This window comes from Dipodomys merriami, unplaced genomic scaffold (genome assembly GCF_024711535.1).
Source record: "Dipodomys merriami isolate MVZ:Mamm:240054 unplaced genomic scaffold, mDipMer1.0.p SCAF_1, whole genome shotgun sequence".
Taxonomy (NCBI): Eukaryota; Metazoa; Chordata; class Mammalia; order Rodentia; family Heteromyidae; genus Dipodomys; species Dipodomys merriami.
The window spans coordinates 1,770,350-1,794,060 of NW_027202270.1; the positions used below are offsets into that span (position 1 = coordinate 1,770,350).

Consider the following 23,711-nt stretch of genomic DNA (forward strand, 5'->3'; position numbering starts at 1 on the left):
TCACAGAGGTGAAGTATGGGTGTCCACAAAGCCCATACAGTGTCAGTAGGGGTGTTCAAAGTGGAACTCCAGCAAGACAGCTGCTGGGCCAGCTCAGCTGTAGTGGGCAGATGGGGCAGGGTGTATGGCGGCTATATTGCAGTAGGTTGCCGGGGACTTAAGTAACGTGGCCCCATTGGGGAAAAGTTTGGCAGTGTTTTAGAAAGAGAAGTGGGTGCTCACCTACCTTATGACCAGCAGGTGCCTTTCCGTGTTGGCCAAAGACAAAGCTTGTCCACGTGAAGGAGCCACTCTTGGGCTCATGGCAGCGGAATTCAAGACCACCAAAGAGCAGAAACAAACATGAGTCTGTGGGCAGGTGAATGGCCAGACAGGCTGCGCGTGTCCATCTCAGCGCTGGGCAGCCCCTGGCGCCTTTTAGATGCAAGGCTGTGCTCAGCCCGCCCAGGTCCTCTGCCCCTCTGAACCCGTACCACCACTTCTCTGAGCTTCTGTGTCTCTGTCTCCAGGCTGGAAGCAAAGGTTGGAAACTGGAAGATAATAGTAAGTGAGGAATGACTTAGATGGAAGGAGCTGTTCTGCAGGTGCCGCCGTCATGGTGACAGGGTGTAGCCGGTCTGCGTGAGTTCGTGTGGGCTGATGGGTGAGGTGTATGATGCTGTCTAGGAGTCCATGTCGTGGTGAGATATGAAGGGTTTGGGGAAGGGTGAGCTCAGCTGTGGCTGGAAGTTTGGTTTTGTTCACACTTCTGGATCCTCCCTTTGTACTGGATCCTTCTTTGTACTGTGTGGTTTCAAATATTTAAATGTACGCCTGTGCACCTTCGAGAGCTCCCCACTCTTGATTCAAATAACTCCAGATGCATGAATGTCAGGTATTGTGTGTTCAAATAGGGAAACTCCAAATACAAAAACTGACAAACTTGTTTCCGGTCATTAAGCAGATTATGCAGCATAAAGACCTGCAGATTGTCTTAGATTTGCAGTGTGTGTACAGGCTCAGCGGCCAGTGCATCCAGGGCATGCAGATGGTCATCTTGGATAGCCTCAGCATCCCTTGGTATATGCCTATCTCCTCCCTCATCCCTCCATTTCCTTGGAGCATCCGTCCTCCTGAAGCCCCTCCCATCTGCTCGCTGTTCGGCCTCTGTGTGGTGTCTGGCCATTCCTGAGGAAATACACTTCACAGAGCAGCTCCCAGGACACAAAAGCCTGGCTCCTATTGAGCTCTCCATCTCCTATTGAGATGGCTATGTGATTTCTTGTAGTCAGAGCAGAGGGGTGGGCCTTTTCTTCTGAAGGAGAAGGCCTCGGGGATCTGTGCTCTGGGAGCAGAGAGAACTCCATGTCACCAGTCCACTGTCCATCCTGGGCCATCTGCCATCTTCTGCCTGCGACTGAGGACAGGCCCTCTGGGTGGCCCGGAGGGGCTCTGCAGGCTGAGGACAGACAGACACAGTAATCTCAGGATGGAAGCAGAGGCTGGCAGCAGGGCTGAGTGAGACAAAGGAGCCCACGAGCCCACGTGCTCACTTGTTGGAATATTTCCATTGACTCTCAGCTCACTCCTAGGATGAGAGCCCTGATAATGGGCTCTGAAGTTCCAAAGAAGGGGCGTCCTGGGGTTGCTTACAGGTTTAGGGTGCCCTAGACACACTGATGTCTGTCTTTGTCTTTCTCTAGGAAGACACAGCACAGCTCCCTGGACCAGAGCTCACCTCCTCAGAGTGGGGTGTCAGCTTCCTACAACCACCCAGTCCTGGGGATGTACGACGCCAAAGATGACTTCCCTCTTAGGAAAACAGGTCAGTTCCAGGTCCTTGGTCAGGTGGACCTCCGCCCTGGTGAAGGCAAACACCCTGTGGCTGGTGCCAAGCCCTGTGGCATGCTTAGCTCAGCCAGGGCTTCCTTCCTGGGGTTAGATCCTGGGCTTCTGCGTCAGAACACCGTTTTGAAACGCTCCCTAAGCCATGTTCACCAGCTTTCTAAGGTTCTAGCTCTGCCTGGAAACTCCTCATCTCCTTTGGGTGACAAGCCCTGCTCTGTCCCACTCCAGAGTAGCTCGGCAGGTGGTCCCCAGGGTCTGGCAGCTCCTGCTGACACGTTGCCATAGTCAGCCTTCTGTGCTGACTCTGAGCAGCAAGGATCAGAGTGCCCAGTGTGGGGCCAACCCCCCAGGAAGATGACCTGCGTCCCGTGGCTGCATCCCGAGTGGCCACCACCGTGTATAGCAGGCCTGCTTCGAAGAGAGGGAGAAGGGGATTGAGGCCCCAGAGGGTGCCTGGCCTTGTGGAAGTTTGGAGAGTGCTAGCATAGCCCTCGGGACGGGCAGGTGTCCTGGCGCTGTCTCAGGGTGATGGAGCCTTGGCTGTGGAGAAGGGCCTGCGTGGCTGAGGGCAGTGTGTTGGGCTGACAGGAAGGCCGGGCTTCTGGAGTGCGGTCCAGAGTGCCCTGAGTGGCCCTGGCCTGCGGAGATGGCCCTGTTCCACTGTGGTGCCACAGATGCTCTCCGAAACCAAGGGGCCATGTGGGGCATTCCCTCTGGCAAGGGGCTGCCTTGGGAGATGAGATACGAAAGGCACCCAAAACCTTCTGGGCAGTTCTGAGTATAAACGCACTAAGGCAGTGTCGAGTCCTTGTGGGGAAGATGGGACTCACCTGCCCCTCTGTAAAGAAGGAATCACTTGGCAGACACTCGGTTGTCAGCCAGTGGAACTGTGTCCCAGAGACAGGACTGGAGCCTGGAGCTGGGAGTGGGAGGGGCCTTTTAGCCAGCTTAGGTGGAGCGTGGCTAATGTTTGAGATGTGTGCAGTGGAGGTAACCCTGCCAGGCCCTGGCCAGGTGGACGGAAGGGTGTGAGGATAGTCGGCTCTCACTGGGAGAGAATACCCGTGAGACTCCGCTGACAGCCCCAGGGCGGGATGGGGCGGGCCACCTGCCCCACTGCTCCACAGCTCCAGGCCGCCTCAGCAGTAGAAGGGCAGGTGTGAGGCCGGATGGGCGGCTCTGCTCCTGCTGGGGCTGGTTGCTGCTGTTAGAAGTCGAAGCCCACGGGCCTCATACTGTCAACCGGAGAGCCGGCACACTGGCTGTGCCCACCACTGCTGCCACAGCGCAGCCCCTGGCGGCTGTCTGTCCCTCCTGGCCGTGGCAGGCCCTGCCCAGTCTGTCGCTGCCTCCCCTGCCTCCACCTCTGTGAGAACTGCCCAGAACGCTGTTGTACTTCAGGGCAGTGCTCCAGGAGACCTTCATTACGATATGATTGTATTAGCTTGCTCATGGTAGTGACAGTGTGAGGATTCCATAGAATTCGGTTAGCCATCAAGAGCAGCAAGGGGCCCAAACTGCCCCGAACACCACTTTTTCTTAGCATTTCCTGTTGTTGGCGCTGAGTGACATCCGGGCCTTTCTGGGAAGCAGTAACACAAAAGACATAGCGAGTGGGCAGAAGGGTGATCTTGAGTAGCATGAGGTGCCCACTAGCCATCCCTCGGCTACACCTTACTAGTTTATGCTGGTCTCGCGCAGTTCGCCCGATAGGACTTCGGTAGGAATATGTGCTGATTGCTTTGGTACTCCCCGCGTGTTTGTGTGTGCCTTCGTGGCTCCCTGCCTGACAGGTGGCTCAGCTGCTTACTCCCTCATGAAAATACCTGTCGTTCACCTGAGCTTTCATCCCAGGGAGCCGACATGGCCCTGGCTTGGCGCCTGCATTGGCCCCCAGCTCCTTCACTCACACTTAGGACGTGGGGGTGGGCCCTGCGCTTCTTGGGGCCTCGGCTCTGGTCTGTGACTGCACTGGAAAACCTCTCCTGTGGCTCCTGAGATGCAAGTGCTCACACGTGCTCTGAGGAGGGTTCTGGTCAGGCTCTGAGTCTTAACCTGAAATTCGCCCAGGGAACTTCCCCTGCCTGCCTGGGCACCTCTCCAGGTCCTTGCCCCAGTGCTCACAGCTCAGCCCAGAGACCAGCACGAACCAACCCTCAGCCCTGCTTTCGGGAACTGTGTGGACATAAACAACATTCTAGTCCAAGCCTATCTGGCCAGGCCCGCCCGGCCTGGATTGCCCTTGCCTGACCTATCACCCTCTCCTGAGAGCTCAGGCCTAGATCAGGTCCCCCGATCCAGGCTCCAGGAGCCCCTCTCCCCCCTAGTTCAGCCCCCACCACCTGTTAGGGGCCTGCTCGCTGCTCCCTGGACAGCAGGGGTGTCCCCACTATTGCCTCCCACCAAAACCCATCTTGGCATTCCAGATGAGGTGGGTATACTCCCTTCTGTCTGCTTCTAGGCAGCCTCGAAGACTGCCCCGACTGGGCAGAGCCTCTTTAGAGATGACAAAAGGGTACTGGTAAGTACAATTGTGAAAGATAAGTTGTAGTATGGACTCATTTGCACATCTGCCAACTGGATCTTCCTGCTGTTTGTTCAGTTTTTGTTGCTGAAACTAAGCAAGATAAAAATGTTTTAAGGAAGAGGTGTCCATTTGGCTCATGGTTGTGGAAGCTGCCTTTGAACAGACACAGGAGAGACACATCTGTACGTGTGGAGCGGGACTGCCCAGGCCCTTCTGCATTCTCCACCAACCTCATCTTCTTCCACAATGAGGAGGCAGATACTCAAAAAATTTTTTAAGAAAGGCATTGTTGTACCCTTTCAGAGGAACTTAGATGGCGGGTGTTGTTAAGCGCCAGACGGTTTCTGTATCAAGTCATGCTCAGTGTGCCATTCCTTCAACTTGGACACCAGTCAAACTCAAACTGCTTCTAATGTGAAAAGTACCCACTGAGATCTCAAAGTCGTCTTTCCCAAATAGGCATTTTTCTTAATCATCTAGTGGTAAAACCACACCGGGATTGATGCCAGGTGCTGTAGATGTTGAGACTGGAGGAGGAAAAGAGAGTGATTGGGGTAACAGCTACTCCTCCTCCCTCCCCCTCACCCCCCCATGGCATGGCTTTCCTTCCCAAAGAGCCATGTGGCATGCAGCTTATGCAGCTTGTGATGAGACAGAACAGCCCGCTCTCCCCGCAGCTTGCTGCCCACAGATCGCTTTGGTAGGTAGGCCTAGGCATGTGTGCCTGTGTATGCATGTGTACAGAGCTGTTCTTACGCTGTAGCTTACCTTTCTGTTGCTCCTCTGTGTGAACACCATTCCAGTTCAGTGTTCAGCCCAGTGCATTTCCTTTAGTGCTACACTGTGGACACAAGTTAGACCTGCTCTCTAGTGAGTACTCCGCTGACAGAGACGGGTGCCTTTGCCCCTGCTCACTCCTACTAGTATCTCTGGGTGAAAGTCGGTCATTTCAATGGTTGATTCAAATCTCGACTTTCCAAGGTCTCAAAACAATTCTATCACTGTTGGCAAGGTTTGAGCAGCATTGTGAAACAAGTTTGTGTTTTCTGTTTTCCCTGCTGGAGCATCAGCCGTGTGTAGTAGGACCAGTCATAGCTCGTAGCTCTGCCGTGGGGTGCCAAGCCACTGTCCCTGATGTCATTTCCTTTTCTTGTTGCTTTGTGAGAACAGGTTTTTGTTTTTTGTTTAATTTTTGTTGTTATAAAGGTGATGTACAAAGAGGTTACAGTTACCTTATATATTAATCCTGTATCTATTATATATGCTAGAAAAATGATCCTCCAATTTCAAATTTATAATTATCTTTTTGGAGCCATCTTCCTCCTCAGACAGTATATACCCATAAAGGCAGAAGCCAGGATTCCCCTGCCCCACAGTGTCTACATCAGGAAGACAGCTGTCCTGCACGCTGCTCCCTGCTTTGCTGTGACACGTGGTGCCCACAGCTGAGCCGCAGAGTGCACCTTGGTTATGTTCCTTTCTTATATTTCCTGTCTACTCCCCAAAAGAGATTGTGGTTTTCCCTTGCTCATTTTTCTCCATGTCTCTGTTCATCCATGTCCATGTTGCAGCAGGCCCAGGAGGCTCCAGGCTGGACAGTTAGGTGTGGCGGCCACCATGGGCTTGTCTCTGGCCTGGATCTGTCATCCCTGGCTGTGTTGCCTGGCTGGTGTGAAAGACCCTGTGTGTGCCTCTGTACTTGCTTCCTCCTTCCTTCTGACTGTGTGCATCTTCAGGAGCTTGCTCAGCAGTGCTGCCCTGTGTTTTGCAGGACCTCTCCAGAGGGTCTCTTGTTTGCCACCCAAGGCTGCCCCTCGCCGTCCAGGGGAGCGGTGCGCCTGGGTTTGCTCTGCTGGAGCTTTCCCACACTTTAGCTCTTCACTGTTCTTTGATTTCATGCTAGGCCTTATCCTTCCCATTTTCCACTGGTGTCTCCCCACCCTTTTCTTTTGAAAATTCTCAACTTCTTCCATTTTTTTCCCAACATGTCTGTCCCTTGGCTTTATGCGCAGATTCTCTGAGGCCTGTCCCTTGGCTTTATGCGCAGATTGATTCTCTGAGGCCTGTCCCGACAGAGACCCACAGCCGAAGCTCAGTGAAGAAGGGGCTAGAGAAGACACACATTTTTGAGTCACTAAAACTGGGCGTCTGCGTCTTCTCTTTAACATGCAACTCAGTCAGCTTGTGAGATGCCTAACATTGAGGTCTCTGAAGCACTTGCCTTTTCCAGAAAGAACCCAGGGGCAAGGGGCAGGGCCCAGTGCTACAGACCCACAGCGCTTTCCACACAGCCTCACAGAGCACCCTGAGACCCAGCAGTAAGCTGCTGCCTTAGGGTGCGTGGCTGAACCTTGCTTTTGCAAGCTTCGCTGTGGACTTCCTCCCTCCTTGGGCTTTTTTGTGTCCTAGAAGCAAGCGGACTGTCTTGCTCGTCCAGTGAATCCCATAGCGTTCTAAGAGGCCCACAAGGACAGAGCCTCACACTGGCTTGACCCTGGACAGTTGCCAGTGGGTTATCCGGTTCTTTTTGGTCAGTTCTGATCATCCTGCAGGAAAGGTGGGCTCCACAGTTTAGTGTTTCTGTGTCATTGTCATGACCTAGTTAATGGTGGTTGGACTTGGAGCCAGCACCTCCTTCCCTACTATTCTGCAAGACAGATAGCAGGTCTTGTCTTAGGAGGGCAGAGGTGGACAGCCCTGCCCGGGGCCTGCCTTCGAGAAAACCAGAGAGCCAAGGAGGCCATGCAGATGGAAGAGCAGTAAGCAGCCAGAGGCCATGCAGGTGGAAGAGCAGTAAGCAGTATGGATCTGGCTGCAGGTAGACAGGTGGCATCGGGTACCAGAGTTCCTGCAGGTGGCCGGTCAGGTGGTGGCAGGTGGTGAAGTGGCTGTGGGCAGCCAGGTGGCTGCTGTAAGAACTGGGAATTGGGAGCCTTGGCAGGGTGTGGACCCCCACAGTCCCTGTGGATGGGAAGCAGAGTTGGAGACAGGGCCGTAAGAACTGGGGTCAGGGGAGCCTTGGCAGGGTGTGGACCCCCACAGTCCCTGTGGATGGGAAGCAGAGTTGGAGACAGGGCCGTAAGAACTGGGGTCAGGGGAGCCTTGGCAGGGTGTGGACCCCCACAGTCCCTGTGGATGGGAAGCAGAGTTGGACATAGGGCCGTAAGAAGAGAACAGACAGGTCAGAGAGCAGAGGCTGGACTTGTAGTCTGTGCTTCACACAGGGGGAGGGATAGAATCCACCAGCAAAGACTAAGTGGCTCTGGAGGGGATGGGACGTCAGTCCACAGGGCATGGCCAGCCGGTGGCCAATCAGACTGACCCTATCACTCCCTGTCTTCTGTTGCTACTTGGACCCGCCCAAAGACTACCAAAAGAGGTCAGCTACCAAAAGAAGCCTCTCCCACAGAGGACCAAGGACTACCATGCTTTGGCCCTGGAGCTCTGAGTCTGTTCTCCCATGGTTTGCAGCTTCTGTCCCAGAGACGCCAGTGGGGTCTGAGAGATCTTGGCAGTGGGAGAAAAGTTACTGTTCTCTTGCCTAGTAACCAGGTAGGCTTCTGGCTTACTTTGTTCTCATATTCAAGTACAGACGTGGCACGTGTACCTCCACTTGGAGTCGCACAGATGTGGAGTTACATCTGGCCTGCTTCTCAGAGCCCAGAGAGAAATGCCATGTAGCAGTGGGGGACTTCGCCTTGCAGAGGGAAAGGGCACCTCCCTCATTTGCCATCTACCAGTGGGACAAGTTCAGGAGTTAGGGACTAACGGGCCCCAGCAGGTGACGGCCCCACTATTCTGCCTGCCATCATCATGTCGGGTTTATCTAGCAGTCTGTCACAGACTGAAGAGCTGGTGACCAACCAGAGTCTTGTGCCTTCTCCCTGGGGCGGTAGCAGACTGGTCTGCTGGGGCTCCCAGCAGGTGAGTGGAGGGTGAGGGAAGGGCTGTGACTGGATTGATCTGGGCGCCTGTGTGGAGGAATGGGGACCCAGCACGGCTCATAGCTGCAAGGCTCCAAGTAGGCATTTGATTGCAGAACCAGAGCCCCACCCCCCGCTGTGCGTTGCCAGCTGCTGGCACCCGAAGGAGACAGGATGCTGAGCATCCACTCTGCCACCCTCCCATGGGAGGTGGGAGTGGGCCGCACTGCCCCTCCCAGAGGCTGCCCTGAGCTGGAGTAGGCTGGCTTCTGGATTGTGAGATGTGGATGTCTCTAGGTGACCCGGAAAGTATGTGTGTGCCTCATGTCATTTAATAGTGGCCACGGTTCACAACCCTGAAAGTTACCTACTTGTCAAAGTGACACCTCTGTGATGATATAGGTGAGTGTTTGGGGAGAGAATTATTTAAGAGGCATCCTTGCTGAGTGACTCTTGCCCCTCATTGGCTTCTTGCCGTTCCAAGTTAACAAGCCCTAGCTTGTGTTTCCATCTCCTGGTAAAGTTTAGAAGCAGTGTGGCTTAGAGATGGTACCGCATGCACAGACGTATGCTGCCACCGCAGCCAGGCTGTGACTGTCACCACTGACGGGTGTCCTGAGCCTTCTGCCCACGGAGTGCTGCCTTTGAGCTCCCGGCAGTAAGTGGCTTGATACCTTCCATTCCTGTGTCCTCCCAGCTTTATCAACATCTTCTTTTGTGCAGCTTCTGAACCCAACCTGAAACTGCGGTCCAGGCTTAAGCAGAAAGTCGCTGAGAGACGGAGCAGCCCCCTGTTACGCAGGAAGGACGGACCTGTGGTCACTGCTCTTAAAAAGCGTCCCCTGGATGTCACAGGTATTTCTAGATGTCGGGGAGTCTCTCCTCCCCATGCACCCCCAATTACATGCCTCCCTCAGACACAGCCAGCAGCATGGTCTTGTTCAGGTCCAGCCGCTCGAGGGGAGGACTTGGAGCTTGCCACATCCTTCTCCTGGCTCAGTTCCTTGCAGGTTGTCATTACTCTCTGGCGAGAGCTCCGTGTGGCTGGCACTGCAGAGGATGTTCACAGGGTGTCTAAGTCTGGGCTTTTTACTGCCCTGCCCATTCGTGGTGAACTGCGCCTTCTCTCCACTGTCCAGGAAACAGCATGGGACTCCAACATCTCTCTATGTATTAGAAAACATGCCTGAAATTTTTATTTCCCATATATTTTATTTTTCTTTTTTATCCAAGATCAGAACTCAAACTCAGTGTCTGATGCTTATCTTTCATTGACAGGCACCTCCATCTCCATTATATTTTATAACAGTTAAAACATTAATGTAAAAATATTACTTATTTTACACATGAGGATATTAGAGGCTCTCCCTAAGAATGAAATTAACCCATCCTTGCTCAGTCTATTTGCAAACATAAGCGTTTCAGTCAAAATCAGTCCCATAATACTCTGTAAATTAAATGACGGGCAGTGAATGTATTTGTTGAGTGTGTGTGTGTGTGTGTATGTGTGTGTGTGTGTGTGTGTGTGTTTGAGTTAATAACCAATAACTTTAAGAAATTTACTATTATACATAGAATAAGATGAATAGCAATACTGGATTCATATTCCCTGACTTCCACAAGGTGAAGGATCCAGGTAAAATTGGCTCTTTTGCAGAATGTCTTTCCTATTCTCTAAATACTAATACTATTAGCTCAAGAAAAAGTATCTCTATTTCAATGAATCCATTCATATTGCTGAGGATCACATCTCTACTAAAAAGAATGGCTGCTGAAAAACACTGTAAAAAGAAGTAAAAATTCATCACACACACCTACACATGAGAATTATATTGTCTGTTTTTTTCTTCTCTTACCTCCAATTAACTACCCCAAAACAGGTGAACTGTGGCTCATGTGGTACAGTACTAGCTAGCCATGAGCAAAAAAGCTCAGGGACAGTAGGCTCTGAGTTAAAGTCCCAGAACTGGCAGAAAAAGAAAAAAAACAGACACAAAATCTTCCCAGTGTGCTTTTTAGTCTGCCCTGCCACGGGGCGTGAAGGGGCAGCCGAGGAACCTGGGGTCCGCTGCAGGATGTGTGAGGTTGGGACAGTCAAGAGGTTTTGCTCTCCTTGGTCAGCCCAGGTACCCAGGTGACTGTAGCAGCCTGTGAATGCTCTGAGTAGGGCTAGGACAGCGAGGGGCGTCAGGAAGGAAGACCCCAGGCGTAGTGAGGTGCTAGGAAGCAATGAAGGACCACCACAGCCAGTGTGTGTGCAGAGGGGCCCTGAGACAGACTGGGGGAACACGGCAGGCTCTCATCTGCTTCCTTCCAGTTGTGGATTAAGTGAACTGCCACCTGCCCCTGCTGTAGCTGGAAGTTAACAGCATTCCATGATGAGCTGTCTCCTGCCAGTTCTAGTTCTGATGGGCACACTTGCCTTGCACTTGGGCACACTCCCCATCCTGTACAGCTTCATATCCTTTCCACCTGGGTGTCTTTTTGGTGTCCCATTGGCATTACCATATTGTTGATGTTAATCATGGCATGGCAGTGATATGTTGATTTCCTTAGACCATATTCCTAAACGTGAAATCAAAAAACAAAACACTACCACCATGCATTTAAAAATAGGGGACAAATCAGATCCATAATTTTTATTGTTTTATTGTTTTTAGTGTTTATCTGGTGATCATTTGTGCACAGGTTTCCAGGAGGATTTGCCAGACCATGTTTTAGTTAGAGACAGGGCCATGCAGGAGCAGCTCCAGAGAGGGGCCACCGTGGCTGTCCGGGGCCAGGTGACACCAAGGGTTGAAATGGGACAATTAGAAAGCCAGAGACAGCAGACAGTTCATGAATAAAGTGCAGACATCTGCTTAGTTCCGGTGGCTTCCAGCAACTGTCAGCCAGGGAGGGCAGGTAAACATGATTGCTCTAGAGCTAGGCCAGGCTCTGGACTTGGTGTTTGGAGGGAGCAAGAGGGGCTGGGAAGGAGATGAGGACAGAGGGGGAGGGACTGTGCCCATGCTCACAGTCACTGTCTGCAGCATAAGCCAACAGCAGGCCTGTTTGGCCCCCAGGAGCAGTAGGTAGAAGGTTTTCAAGTGGGCGTAGGGCAGAGACAGCTGCTAGGAATGTAAGAGGGCTTAGGATGGCTTGGGGGACAGTGTGGTCATCAGGAGACTAAGTCTTCCCCTTCTGCCCAGACCAACAAGGGGAGGCATTTGCCCTCAGCATTTTCCTGAAGCCATGCGATCTGGGGCAAGTGCAATTACTACTTGGCACAATGTCTTCATAGTTCATGAAGGCTAAGTTCTTAGAAGCACATCTACTCACTCTGGGGACCTGAGGGGGCTGGGGTCACGGGCCTCCATCCTGCCGTCCTCCTCCTGATCATGATCTAGAGTGACACGTGGCTGTGTTCTTGGGCTTAGGTGGGCTGGTAGGTTTGGATGAGGGCCCGTTCTGGCCCTGTGTGCAGTCAGATTTAAGTCCAGCTCTGAGTATTCAGACCAGACTCTTGAACTTTTCAGCAGACTGGTTGGTCATATGTGTGCCTCTGGGAAGTCTTGGCCAGATGAGACATTGTAAGAAGGCCACCAAACCAGATGTGAAAGTCTGGACAACTGGTCAGAGAACTGGAAAGCACGGCAGCCTCCCACGGGACCCGGCTACTACAGCAGCCGGGAGGCAGTCCGGCCCAGTGCACAGGGCCAGGCCCAGGGGCCTTTCCGCTATCTCCTGCGTCTTCAGTAGCACTAGGGGCCTCAGATGCCCTGGCTGGCATTCCTGCATCTTATCCCACACAGTAAAATGAAGGTTTCGTGTGTAGTGAGCAGTAATGGAAGTTGCTTTCTTTTGAATTGTTTTAGGGTGAGCATAGTAAATGTGACCTTCCACAAGTCAGCCATCTGGCTTCTGTGTTCACTGGTCTTTTGTTGTGAAAATATTAATAAGTGTTTAAGAAGGGCTTAACTTTCTGGTGTATGAAATCATTTTGAAATTTAAGAGCTATGAACTGGATAGGGGGTGCATCCTGAAAGGCATATTCTTCCTGGAGGGGGCCTTCCTGGAGCCAGAGCTGTACAAAGCTCAGGGGTGGGGAGTGGGGGTGGGGGGTGCAGCAGCAAAACTGAATAGCAGCCTGGGTTTCATGCTCTCTGCTTTGGAACCACAGCCCTGTGCTTCTGGCTTTGCTCTCCGAGGCCACAGAACACCACAAGGCCAGGGGCGGCACCCGAGCGCGGCCGGCCTCACGGTGCCGTCTCCAGCCACTGTCTCTCACCTGCAGACTCTGCGTGTAGCAGTGCTCCCGGCTCCGGACCCAGCTCGCCCAATAGCAGCTCCGGCAATGTCAGCACTGAGAACGGCATCGCACCCGCAGTGCCCAGTGTCCCAGCTGAGGTCAGTGCACCCAGGAGCCTGCCATTAGCCACAGCGTCCAATCAGGATGCGGCGGGGGGGGGGGGAGGCAGTCACTCTGGAGACAGTCTGTCTTATAGGCTGTTGTCCTTCCTTTTCCCCTCCCCTCCGTCTTCCTGAGAAGTAATGGGCTTAGACCCAAGATGTCAGGGAGCCTCCAGCCTGTCTTGCCACCACCTCTTCCTAACTTGTCACTGGAGAGGGCCTCCCAGCGTCACTCTGTGCCAATGCACCCTGGGTAGGCAGTGTGCACTGGGAATGCTTTGAGAGTGAGAAAGAATCGATGCGTTAGGTATAGAGGAAGACACAAATGAAAAGGTGGGCCAGCAAACTAAGTGTTGGAGAAACAAGTTGTCATGCCAGCTGAAACAGAAGGAAAGAGGGGAACCAGGAGCCTTAGGCCCTGGGGCTACATTCCCCGTACCTCGGGGGGCAGGGGAGTGAAGGGCTGCAGTAGTCGGGAGGGACCCTACAAACAGGAATGATGTCTGAAGGCTCTGGAACTGGCTTGTGAGCATAATTTCATGACACCGGAGCCTAGTGAGAGAAGCGCTTTTCCCAGAAACTCTCTAGTGACAGCTTGTTCCCTGTGTATATAACCCATGGTTTAGACACACACTCCACTCCACACAGGTTACATGTGTGTGTAACAAATCCAAAGGCTCTGGAGCCACTCTTTTCTCCTGGGGAAGAAGGCAGTAGCTCCCTGCTGTGATTGTCAGCAGCATTGCAAAGAGACATGAGCTGCTAGGCTGTGGCTGCCATCTACCTAGCCAGAGCCAAACATTCACTTGTAACAATGTTCACCTCATACTTTGTTTTGTTTTGTTTTGTTTTGGTCAGCTCTTCAGCTCAAGGCTAGCGCTCTACCACTTGAGCCACAGTGCCACATACAGTTTTTTCATTTTTGCTTATGTGGTGCTGAGGAATCGAACCCAGAGCCTCATGCATGCAAGGCAAGCGCTCTACCACTGAGCCACCTTCCCAGCCCCATCTCATACTTTTGTTTCTCTTCGAAATGAAATGTAGAAGCACGAATGCTTCTGGGCCTCAGTACAGCCCACTGTGAGCAGAACCGGGAGAAGCGGCTTCTGTGTCTGCCGCCAGCCTGACTCTCTGCAGGTCCTCCCTGCAGCATGTCCTCTTGTTCTGCTTGCGGTGTGTGTTCATTAAGTGTCCACCATGTAGGGATAATGGTGAGTGAAGCACTGTCCATCTGAGCCAGGCCTGTCCACTCTGAAAATAAGAAGGCGTAGAGAGCGCGGTAGCTCCATCCTCAGTGTCCTATCAGCCTGTACTGCTGCCCTTCTGACCCAGCTCAAACTTGAGTAGACTGAGCTCTGGTTAGAAAGTCAGTGATGCCACAACTTAGCAGTCTGTCACGTGAGTGGCTAGCCATCTTCATTAGAATGTTTCCTGGGCCCCCTGTGGGTGCCAGGGTATAAATGTCGCTGTGTTCCTTTAACTCCGGTGTGGTTGCAGAGGTCACAAGTTGCTGTGCTGCATCTCCCTTCCATGTGCTGGGTTCATTGCCCTGGGACTGGCCTGAGCATTGGTTAAAGTCAGCTTCTTTTTTAGGACTTGCAACACAGATTACCAAGTTATCTTGCAGAACATGAATCAGTATGTATTTCTCCTTTCCTGGGCCAGTATGTTGTCATTTTAAAGAGTCTGCCAAGTTGACGAGGCATAGATCTATGGGTCTCGGATGATGGGCAGCGCGGTTTGCTCCCCTTCATGGGCATCCTTCGTTTGTCATGACTCCTGTGTGCCTTCCCTCAGCAGTCACCGTGCTTTAATTTGTGAGCTCTCTGCATATTAACCCCTGCCAAGGTTGCAGTCACCTAGGTGCCTTTCACGAGAGCAGAAGTTGTTCCGTTCTGTCCATAACTGCTTTTAGTTTCTGCTTTTGATGTCAGGTTTGGGAAGATACACCCGGCTACAGAGACACTTTGCTGTGTGTACTATCCTGGATTCTCTTTTGATAGTTTTAAGTGGAATAAAATTAAGGTGGCATTGGACAAGGTGACCAGAGAACTCAGGCTAACAGGAATGGTCCCACGCCCCTGAGTTGTGTCCTGGTGCATCTGGCGGGCTGTGGAGCCGCGCCCCGCCCCTGCTGGCCACAGTTGGTGCATCCTGATTTTTGCACCAAGGCGCCCACCTGCCAGCGTGCGGCCCCTGCCGTCCCCCCGGGGCTCAGCCGTGGCTGTGTGTGACAACTGTGGGGTTTCTGTCTGCAGACCAGCTTGGCGCACAGGCTCGTGACTCGAGAAGGCTCTGTCGCCCCTCTCCCTCTCTACACGTCGCCATCCTTGCCCAATATCACCTTAGGACTTCCTGCCACCGGCCCCTCTGCGGTAAGTTGGCCCCGGGGGTCTGGGTGGCAGGGGAGGCCGTCGTGGGCTCTCAGCCCATGCACTCTGCTGTGCCTTTCAGGGCACAGCGAGCCAGCCAGACGCCGAGAGGCTCGCTCTCCCAGCCCTGCAGCAGCGGATCTCCCTGTTCCCCGGCACCCACCTGGCCCCGTTCCTGAGCGCCTCGCCCCTGGAGCGGGAGGGCGGAGCGCCTCACAGCCCTCTGCTGCAGCACATGGTCCTGCTGGAGCCGCCGCCCGCGCAGACACCCCTCGTCACAGGTGAGAGCCCGGGCCTCCTGGGCGCGGCTCCTGCTGCCCCGTCCTGTGTCGGCCGCCCCCTCCGCCTTGGGTGAGGCTACGCTGACCCTGGCAGGTGTTCAGCTCACCGGCAGTGAGACGTCTGACAGAGGTGCACCTTCTGGGGGTGGTTACAGAGCAGAATAACAACCTAGAGGGAATGTTAGGAGAGCTGCCTGGCGACGGGGGGGGGGGGGGGGGGGGGGGTGTCGGCTCAGCAGTGGCAGGGCGTGCTGTGCTTGTGATGAGATGAGGGCAGGGGCCGCACCTGGGTCGTCACGCGCCTCCCAGCCCTGGCCCGAGGGTGGCTTCCTGAACGTCTGCTGATTCACTCGAAGGTCAGCAGCCCAAGAGCCTGGAGCTGGCCTCGTCTCACCCTGACATCTACCTGGGTCACACTCGGTCGGTGTGTGGTCTGGTGTGGAACCCAGATGACAGATGTGTGTGTGTTTGAGCTTGGTTCTGTGTTCCTGTCTCAGGCTTCTGTCTTCTTGAACACTTAGTTGTTCTCAGGCACTGATCTGTACGGGAATGTTGTGCTGGCGCCAGGCGCTGGCTGAAGCACTGGGGGCACCTCCGTGCCCCAGCCCTACCTGCACTCAGCCTCGCCTTATCCCGCTTTATCACATGTCTGAGGTTAACTCACTCGGACTTCAGGAAGACATTTATTGTCTGTGGGCCTCATTTTTCCAGCTGTGGATAGGGTGCTGGCATGGGGAGTGACGAGGCTGAAAGGCTGTGGGTCTTCTGGTGGTGGCAGTGGATTCTGTAGCCTTTCACTTCCACGCTTCCCTTCCGAGAGCAGCCTTCTCCCTCCCTGCCGCGTGGCCTGTGTCTGGGATCTCACCGGGGTCCTTCTGTTCTCCTGAAGGAAGTAGCTTCCTGAGTAGGATTTTTCCTTCCCACGTCCGTCCGTCTGTCCTTAGCACCGTTCTCAGAGCCCCAAGCTGCCTGTCAGCTAGGGCAGGGCTAGGGATGTTTATTCTGCCAGGGGCCATTTGGATATTGACAGCATCATTTATGAGCCACATGAAATTACCAACTCAAGCAGCTGAGAAGAAATGTACATAACTGTCCCTCCATACACCAAGTGATCTCATGGACTTTGTGTGGCCCTGGCCCCAGACATTCCCCACCCCAGATGTAGAGCAGTAGATCCAGTGCAGAAGCCATCAGCCATAGGAGCGCTCAACTCAGAGCAGAAATACAGTGCTCTCCAGCATGAAATAGCACCTCAGAAGCTCCTGTGACTGCAGCTCCCAGTAAACAGCTCCCTAGCATGCCACCCACGGCACTGACCTGGCCTCCAGACCCAGCTCCTTAGCATGGGCAGCAGTCTTGTACTAAGGGCCTCCTCCCCTCCTCCTTGCCTAGTACCCAGGACAGGCCAGCCAGAGGGGCATGTGGAATACCCTTTTCTAAAGCCCTGGTCCTACCTCAGGCTTACCAGCTCTGCGCCCTGTTCCAAAGCCGCCATCCTCTACCATCACAAGCTGTGTCGTATCTGCTCTGCTAGCCTGGCTCTGCCTTCAGCTGTAAGCCTGCTTCAATCTCTCCTGCTCAGCTCCCTCCCCTGGGGAAGACTGGCTTCCTTCCACTTGCTGTCCTCCCTTCCACTCCCAGCACCCACTCACATTTGGCACACAGTGAAGTTCCTGCTCAGGGAGGCCGAGGTCTCGGAGGTGGCTGTGCAGTGTATCTGCACACTACAGGCTGGCCGTGCTGGTGCTGGTGCTGGTGCTGGTGCTGGTGTGGGGGCCTGTGCATACGGAACTGAAAACAGGCCACTGTGGAGGCCATGCTGGTCCCCAGGAGGGCTGTGGTCTGATGCCCTGGTGCTGCCTCCTCGGGGAGGGTCCCCGGTGGGCTCCAGAGACCTGATCTCAGTGGCTTCCAGATAGCCCAGCCATGGGCTCACAGCCACCGTTAGCAAGATGGCTGTGGCACAGTGAGAAAGGGCACCTGCGCTGGCAGGTGCACTCCAGGGTCCCCATAGCTTACTCAACAGCCTCTCGCCCCTCCCGCCTTCCTGCCCCCTCTGCTGTGTGTGCCTCCACATTATCCTCAGACTGCTATCTTTCAGGCCTGGGGGCACTGCCCCTCCACGCACAGTCCCTGGTCAGTGCAGACCGCCTGTCCCCGTCTGTGCACAAGCTGCGGCAGCACCGCCCGCTGGGGCGCACGCAGTCGGCGCCCCTGCCGCAGAGCGCGCAGGCCCTGCAGCACCTGGTCATCCAGCAGCAGCACCAGCAGTTCCTGGAGAAGCACAAGCAGCAGTTTCAGCAGCAGCAGCTGCACCTCAGCAAGGTGGGTCTGCGCTCTCACCCCACTCCCTGCCCACTGTATGCCCAGAAGGGTGGAAAGGAGGAATAACTTAAGACCGTACTCTGGCGCCAAGTTCAGAACCTGGGAAGGTGCAGTGCTGTGTAGAGCGGGGTGCTGCAGGCAGCCCGAGTCCCACGGCCCCAGCCCCAGCCCCTGCCGCACGCGAGCCCGGCCTGGCCACCTGTACAGGAAGTCTTTGCAGGTACGAGCAGCTCTCCCTTCTCGAGTTTCCGAAGGTCATTTACCATTACAGATCTTTAAGCAAACACCTGCTCAAGTCCCCAACCTTATAGTGGTATCAGGTCCCCGGGTGACTTTCCAAGTCACCTGGCACCTTTAAACTCCTTACCTGTTGGAGTTGGGCCCAACTCTCCTGCAGAGGCCCATGTGTGCACAGAATTTTCCCATCACTCAGATCCATTTCAAGAGGAAGCAGTAGGAAAGGTTAGTGTTACGGTGCTGGCCGATAGGAAAACCAAGTTACTCCCTGAGTTTGCATCCAATACTGGCCTCTGAAGTGAAGCATTTTTAGATTGGATAAACCATGGTGAAAACAGCCCAGAGTTCCTTGGGAACTATCCCATAACCCAAGAGAAATGGAAACGAGTCTTCACAGACAGGGACCACCGGCCCCACCCAGCTTCTGTCCAGTAATGAAGGCCTGAGCAGCACACGGCAGAGCGTACCTGGCAGGGGTGGAAGCATTACACCTAGAGAAGTAAGAGTCACAAAGACCACGCGCCACATGGCGTCAGTCATGTGAAATGCCCAATGTAGGCAGATCCCAGGTGCTGTGGGAGACAGGGAACACTGCCGGTGGGTGCAGCATTTATTTTTAGAGTATTCTAGATTATAGTGGTGGCTTCACAGTTCTATAAATAAACCAAAAACTGAAATCACCCAACTTATGAGTGAGTTTTATGATTTGTGAATATAGTAATCCTTCCTCATCCATAGTGGGGCTTAGTGGTTGCCTAAAACAGTAGATAGTACAGAGCCCCATACACACTCCACCGCACTGGAACAGTCCGACACAGCACAAGGAAACACACACACACACACACACTGGAGCACACACACACACTGGAGCACACACACACACCAGAACATACACACACACCGGAACACACGCACACCGGAGCAGCCCAGCTCAGCACAAAGGACACACACACACACACACACACACACACACACACACACACACACACACACACACACACACACACACACACACACACACACACACACACACACACACACACACACACACACACACACACACACACACACACACACACACACACACACACACACACACACACACACACACACACACACACACACCGGAGCAGCCCAGCTCAGCACAAAGGGTACTGAGCACCATATGGAGACTGCATAAAGGATAGAACGCGTCCTGGTGCAAAATCTCTCGCACTATGCAGAAAGGAGTAGGTCAAAACTTACAAATCGTTTATTATTTCTGAACTGTGCTGTTCAATAATTTGAAGCTTCTGTTGACTGGAAAACATGGAGAGTAAGGAAGATGACTGTATTCTTCAATAAAGCTGTTACAAGAGAGCACAGGAGGCTGGAGAGATAGAAAGGGACCTCTGTGGTTTCTGAAGGAGCAGGATTTTTCTGCTGTCTTTCCTCGAAGGGCTCCCCGCTTTAGCCAGACTGCAGAGAGCCCCTCTCCCAGCCCCACTCCCAATCATGTGTGTCCTGTCTGTCATCAGGTTCCAAGCCTTCTGAGGAATCGAAAGCTTGGAGAGGGGCAGCAGGGAGGGTCTCTCCTGATTGGTCAGATGCAGGGGCAGAACCTTGAGAGAGACCCCTCTCCTATTCTGACCACACACTGGAGGGGAGCATGGCTGGCCAAATGGTACCATCCGTCCCTCCTGCTTGGTCCTGGTTTCCTCCGCAAGACCCATCTCCAGCCAAGAACCTGCAGAGCCCTCGGTGTTGCCGAAGGCTTGATAGGGACTCCCAGGATGGGGCTGCCCTCAAGGTGGGGATAGCACCTGTGAACATCTGCTGGAAGGTTCCAGACAAAGGAGCCCTCTGACCACAGACCAGCGGTCTGCAGAGGCTCAGCCAAGGCCCCTCTACCCACCAGGCACTGCACCCTGGGCCCCTCCCTCACCCCCATTCACTGCATTTGGAAGGGAGAGGTGCCGAGCATCTCCTCGACTGCACTTGTGGGGGTGAAGCAGCTATCCGCCGAGGATCTGTGCTCCCAGGTGACAGAAGCACTTTCTAATGTCAGACAGGCCTTGTTAATTTCACATGTCACAATCAGTGATATGGTAGGAGGCTTGAGGGAGACAGGAAACACCCTTCTTGTGTGGCATGTTCTTAAAAAGAATGATTTAGGAACCAGGTAATCTCACTGGGTTTTGGTACATGATTGATTTATGGTAGCAAATGACACTTGATGGAAGGGTTTGTACAATGTTTTCCCAGGGTGCTGGGAAGATGGCAGCAATGTTCTGGGCTGGTCTCTGGGCCCGATCCCTGAGGGTGGTTGGTGGTGCCAGCCCTCCGTGGGGATGTCAGTCAGACTCCTGGCCTACTGCTCAGTCAGCCTGTCTTAGGCCGTCGGTGCCCCGAAGATGTCAGTACAGCAGAAAGGCTGCCCATCCTTGGTCCCCAGCAACCTTCCTGGCCATTCTAGTTGTCTTGAGGTGAACAGCCTGGAGAAAAGCCTGCTTGGATGAGACCCTCACGGGACAGAGCAGGCCCACCAGGCTGCTCCCTTGTCTCCTTGGGGCTGGGGCCCTTGTGTTCGCATCACCCCCGCTCGGGTGTAGGCCCTGCACAGGCCTGCTGTGGGGGATGGGAGCCTTCCGAGAAAAGTGCCGTCCAGAGGCCCCACAGCCCTCGGCGCCACAGCCTGTTGGGTACATGGGACTTTTCCTTCTGAACGGGGAGGTGGAAGGCATCTCTACCGTGACGAGCAGGCGGTGCCCCCAGCTCTGCAGCCCACGGTCACAGAGCTCAAGCGTGGGCTGTGCCCCTCGGGTGGCTCCACTGCCCTCCTGCCCGCCGTGTAGCAACCTGAAAATCAGGCTACGTGGGGTGGTTGAATTAGGAGTGTCCAGTATAAATGCTAGCGTGCTTGCTGGTGCCTTCTGGCCCTGAATGCTGGTCTCACTTTTTGAAAAGTTATCGTTCTGGATGTGGAGGTGCATTTGCTTTTACTTGGTAGAGATAGCGAGTTGATGTATTGGTGAGGTGCTGGCCTCTTTGCCACATTGCCTGCTGCTAACTTTACTGCCTGAGCCAGCTCTGCTGCCAGGCTCCAGCCATAGTCCAGCCATAGAGCAACAGCACTACATTCCAAAGAGAGGGGGGCTTTGTTTGTGACCAGCGGTGCCGGAGGCTGGCTGTGGCAGTGTCCGCAGCAGCACTGGCTGCGTGGCCCTGGACTGAGGGCCCTGGGCCTGGTAGGCATCACTGACAGGCCTTTGATGTGGTGGCCCTGCTGCGAGGGCACCTGTAGAGGGAGGCCCAGCGGATCTGCGCTGCCTGCCACGGGAGCCTCTGGACCCCTAGGACATGAAACGTGCACCAGGCCTCCCCCTGTGGTCTGGACTTGTCTTCCTGTTTTTAGCTCTGTGGTCTGGGGTCTGTTTCTCTGCCATTACCTAATCCCTGCATTTGAAGCCTGTTGACACTTGTGCCCTCAAACTCCTTAGACATCTCAGCCAGGCACTGGTGACTCACACCTGTGATCCTAGTTCTCAAGGACACTGAGATTTAAAGGATCATGGTTCAAAGCCAGCCTGGGCAGAAAAGTCTGTGTGACTTCATCTCCAACTCATTAGCAAAACATTAGCCTAGAAGCTTGGCTCAAGTGATAGAGTGCTAACTATATGCAGTAAGCCAAACAAGAGCTTGAGGCCCTGAGCTCAAGCCCCAGAAATCTCTTCTCCTGAAGACCCAAGTTCATCTTCCTCCTACCTGGGCTGCCCTCGTTCCTCCTCCTGTATTGTGCCAACCTCTGGGTCACAACTTCCCACAGCCATCTGAGTGCCTTCTAAGCCGCTTCCTCCAGGTTCTTTCAGAATTCTCCCTCCCGTGTGCCTGTGCTGCACTTTGCCAGCCCCCAGAACCTCTCAGCCTACGACCAATCAGACCGCCCCAGATGATGCAGGACAAGAGGCACCAGTGGCCCCCGGGCAGGCGTCCTCAAGCCCATGGCTTAGCTGCCTGAGCCAGGCTCAAGTCCACCCAGAAGGCCTGAGACCCAGTGCCCCAGCTGCCCTGTCCCACAGGCTCCTGTCCTCTGCTCTTCTTGCCAGGCCAAGATTCGAGGGCTCAGGGGGTGTAAAGGAAGGGAAGTTGACACACGTCAATGCCATCAAGAAACTTCTGGTAGGAAAGCTGGAGTGAGGAGCCTGTCCTGGCAGCCAGGTGGAAGGCTGGGGACGGGCTGGTGTGTAGAAACTCGGTTTTTCTAGCTTGTGTTGAGGGTGTCTGAGATTGGGTGATGACGTGGCACAGTTCCAACGTGAGCAGATCTTTGAATCAAGCCAGGTGATACGTTTCTCCAAGGATAGAGCCAGACTCACCAACTTGTAAAGGACTGCTTGTAGCCAGCATCTCCCTACTCCCCCCATGCTGTCTCTTAGCATTTGAGAGTGTCCCTAGCAGTTGTTCAGAGACCCATCTTCATAGAGGCCCACCAAAGCCCTGGGGAGCATGGCACCTGCTCCTAGCCTATCTGCTTGTAATTTCCACAGCTCACAAAGCTGGCAGCGGCTCAGCCAGTTGTTGCTCTGGGCACCGTCGTCAGCTCAGGCCTGTGGTGTCCGCTTCTGTTCCTCTCTTCTGAGCTCTCCCCTGGCTCCCCAGTATGTCTTGCTGGATGGCCGGCTGGACGAGCGTGGGAGTGCCTCGCAGCCAAGGCGATGTGTGTGGTGCCAGACTCCCTCCGCATTCCCCACCCACTCCTCTGCACATGTACTGAAACCTGAATTCGCATGGGTTTCTCTTCGTCTTGTTCCTAGCCCACAAGAAGAGCTTTGTGAAAACCAAGACCAGTCTGCCTCCTCCCCAGGCCAGGTCCCTGGGGCCCTGGGCTAGAGTCCAGCCATCGTCGTTTTCTTTGCACGGCAGTGTACCTGGGTCTGGCTTCTGTGGGTAGATGAGTGGTGCCCGCTGGCCGGGGCTCAGGGACACAGCATTCTCTCAGGTTGGCTTTCCTGAAGGGCTGACGTGCGAGGAGGCGTTTCTCATATAACCACCTGCCTGAGCTTCATGTCCTCTGCCTTGCAGATTATCCCCAAACCAAGTGAGCCAGGTCGGCAGCCTGAAAGCCATCCTGAGGAGACCGAGGAGGAGCTCCGAGAGCACCAGGCCCTGCTGGATGAGCCCTTCCTCGACCGGCCTCCCGGACAGAAGGAGGCCCACCCATTGGCCAGCATCCAGGTGAAGCAGGAACCCATTGAGAGTGATGAAGAGGAGGCGGAGTCTGTGCGGGAAGCGGAACAAGGCCAGCGCCCACCCACTGAGCAGGAACTGCTCTTCAGACAGGTACAGGAAAGCCAGAGCCACGAGCAACACCCTCCGAGGCCTCCCTGTGATCCCATAGGAATGCTTTGCCCGTCTTCCTCGCACGAGGGAGGGGGCGGGATTGCTTCACACTCCATTCCCAGGTGGTCTGGAGTCCGGCCCTCTCTGGGTATGCACGTCCTGCAAACCTGGCTCCAGGCTCCTGGGGGCAGTTTTCCCTTGGTCTTGTGAGATTCCGCATACTGCTGAAGCTGAGGAGAAAGGTTGGCTTTCTAATTGTCCAAAATGTAGGCAGAGTCTGATCATGAGCCTGTCCCTTCTAAGGCCACAGAGGTGTGAGTAACTGGCATTGTGGATCCAAAACAGTATTATGGCTTGGGCGCCCAGAGCCGGTAAGATGCAGGCACACAATAACCAAACTCCAAAGGGACTGATGGAAAAATTCAGTAAACAACCTGTTCATTCCAGTATATATAACACTGCCAACTCTACAGAATTACTGAAGACAGTTGGCCAATGAGTGAGAAAC

The 23,711-nt window shown here is 54.2% G+C and overlaps 1 protein-coding gene across 3 annotated transcripts in view; it reads left to right on the top strand.

Annotated features, from left to right (window-relative positions):
• Positions 1–23,711, top strand: part of Hdac4 (histone deacetylase 4) — a 249,019-nt gene that overhangs the window by 184,506 nt on the left and 40,802 nt on the right. For all 3 annotated transcript variants that reach the window (XM_070003862.1, XM_070003911.1, XM_070003844.1), the window contains exons 7-13: positions 1,683–1,804; positions 9,001–9,132; positions 12,554–12,666; positions 14,928–15,044; positions 15,124–15,322; positions 17,424–17,647; positions 22,946–23,203. In XM_070003862.1, coding sequence (XP_069859963.1) covers positions 1,683–1,804; positions 9,001–9,132; positions 12,554–12,666; positions 14,928–15,044; positions 15,124–15,322; positions 17,424–17,647; positions 22,946–23,203 — 1,165 coding nt within the window. The remainder of the gene's footprint in view (positions 1–1,682; positions 1,805–9,000; positions 9,133–12,553; positions 12,667–14,927; positions 15,045–15,123; positions 15,323–17,423; positions 17,648–22,945; positions 23,204–23,711) is intronic.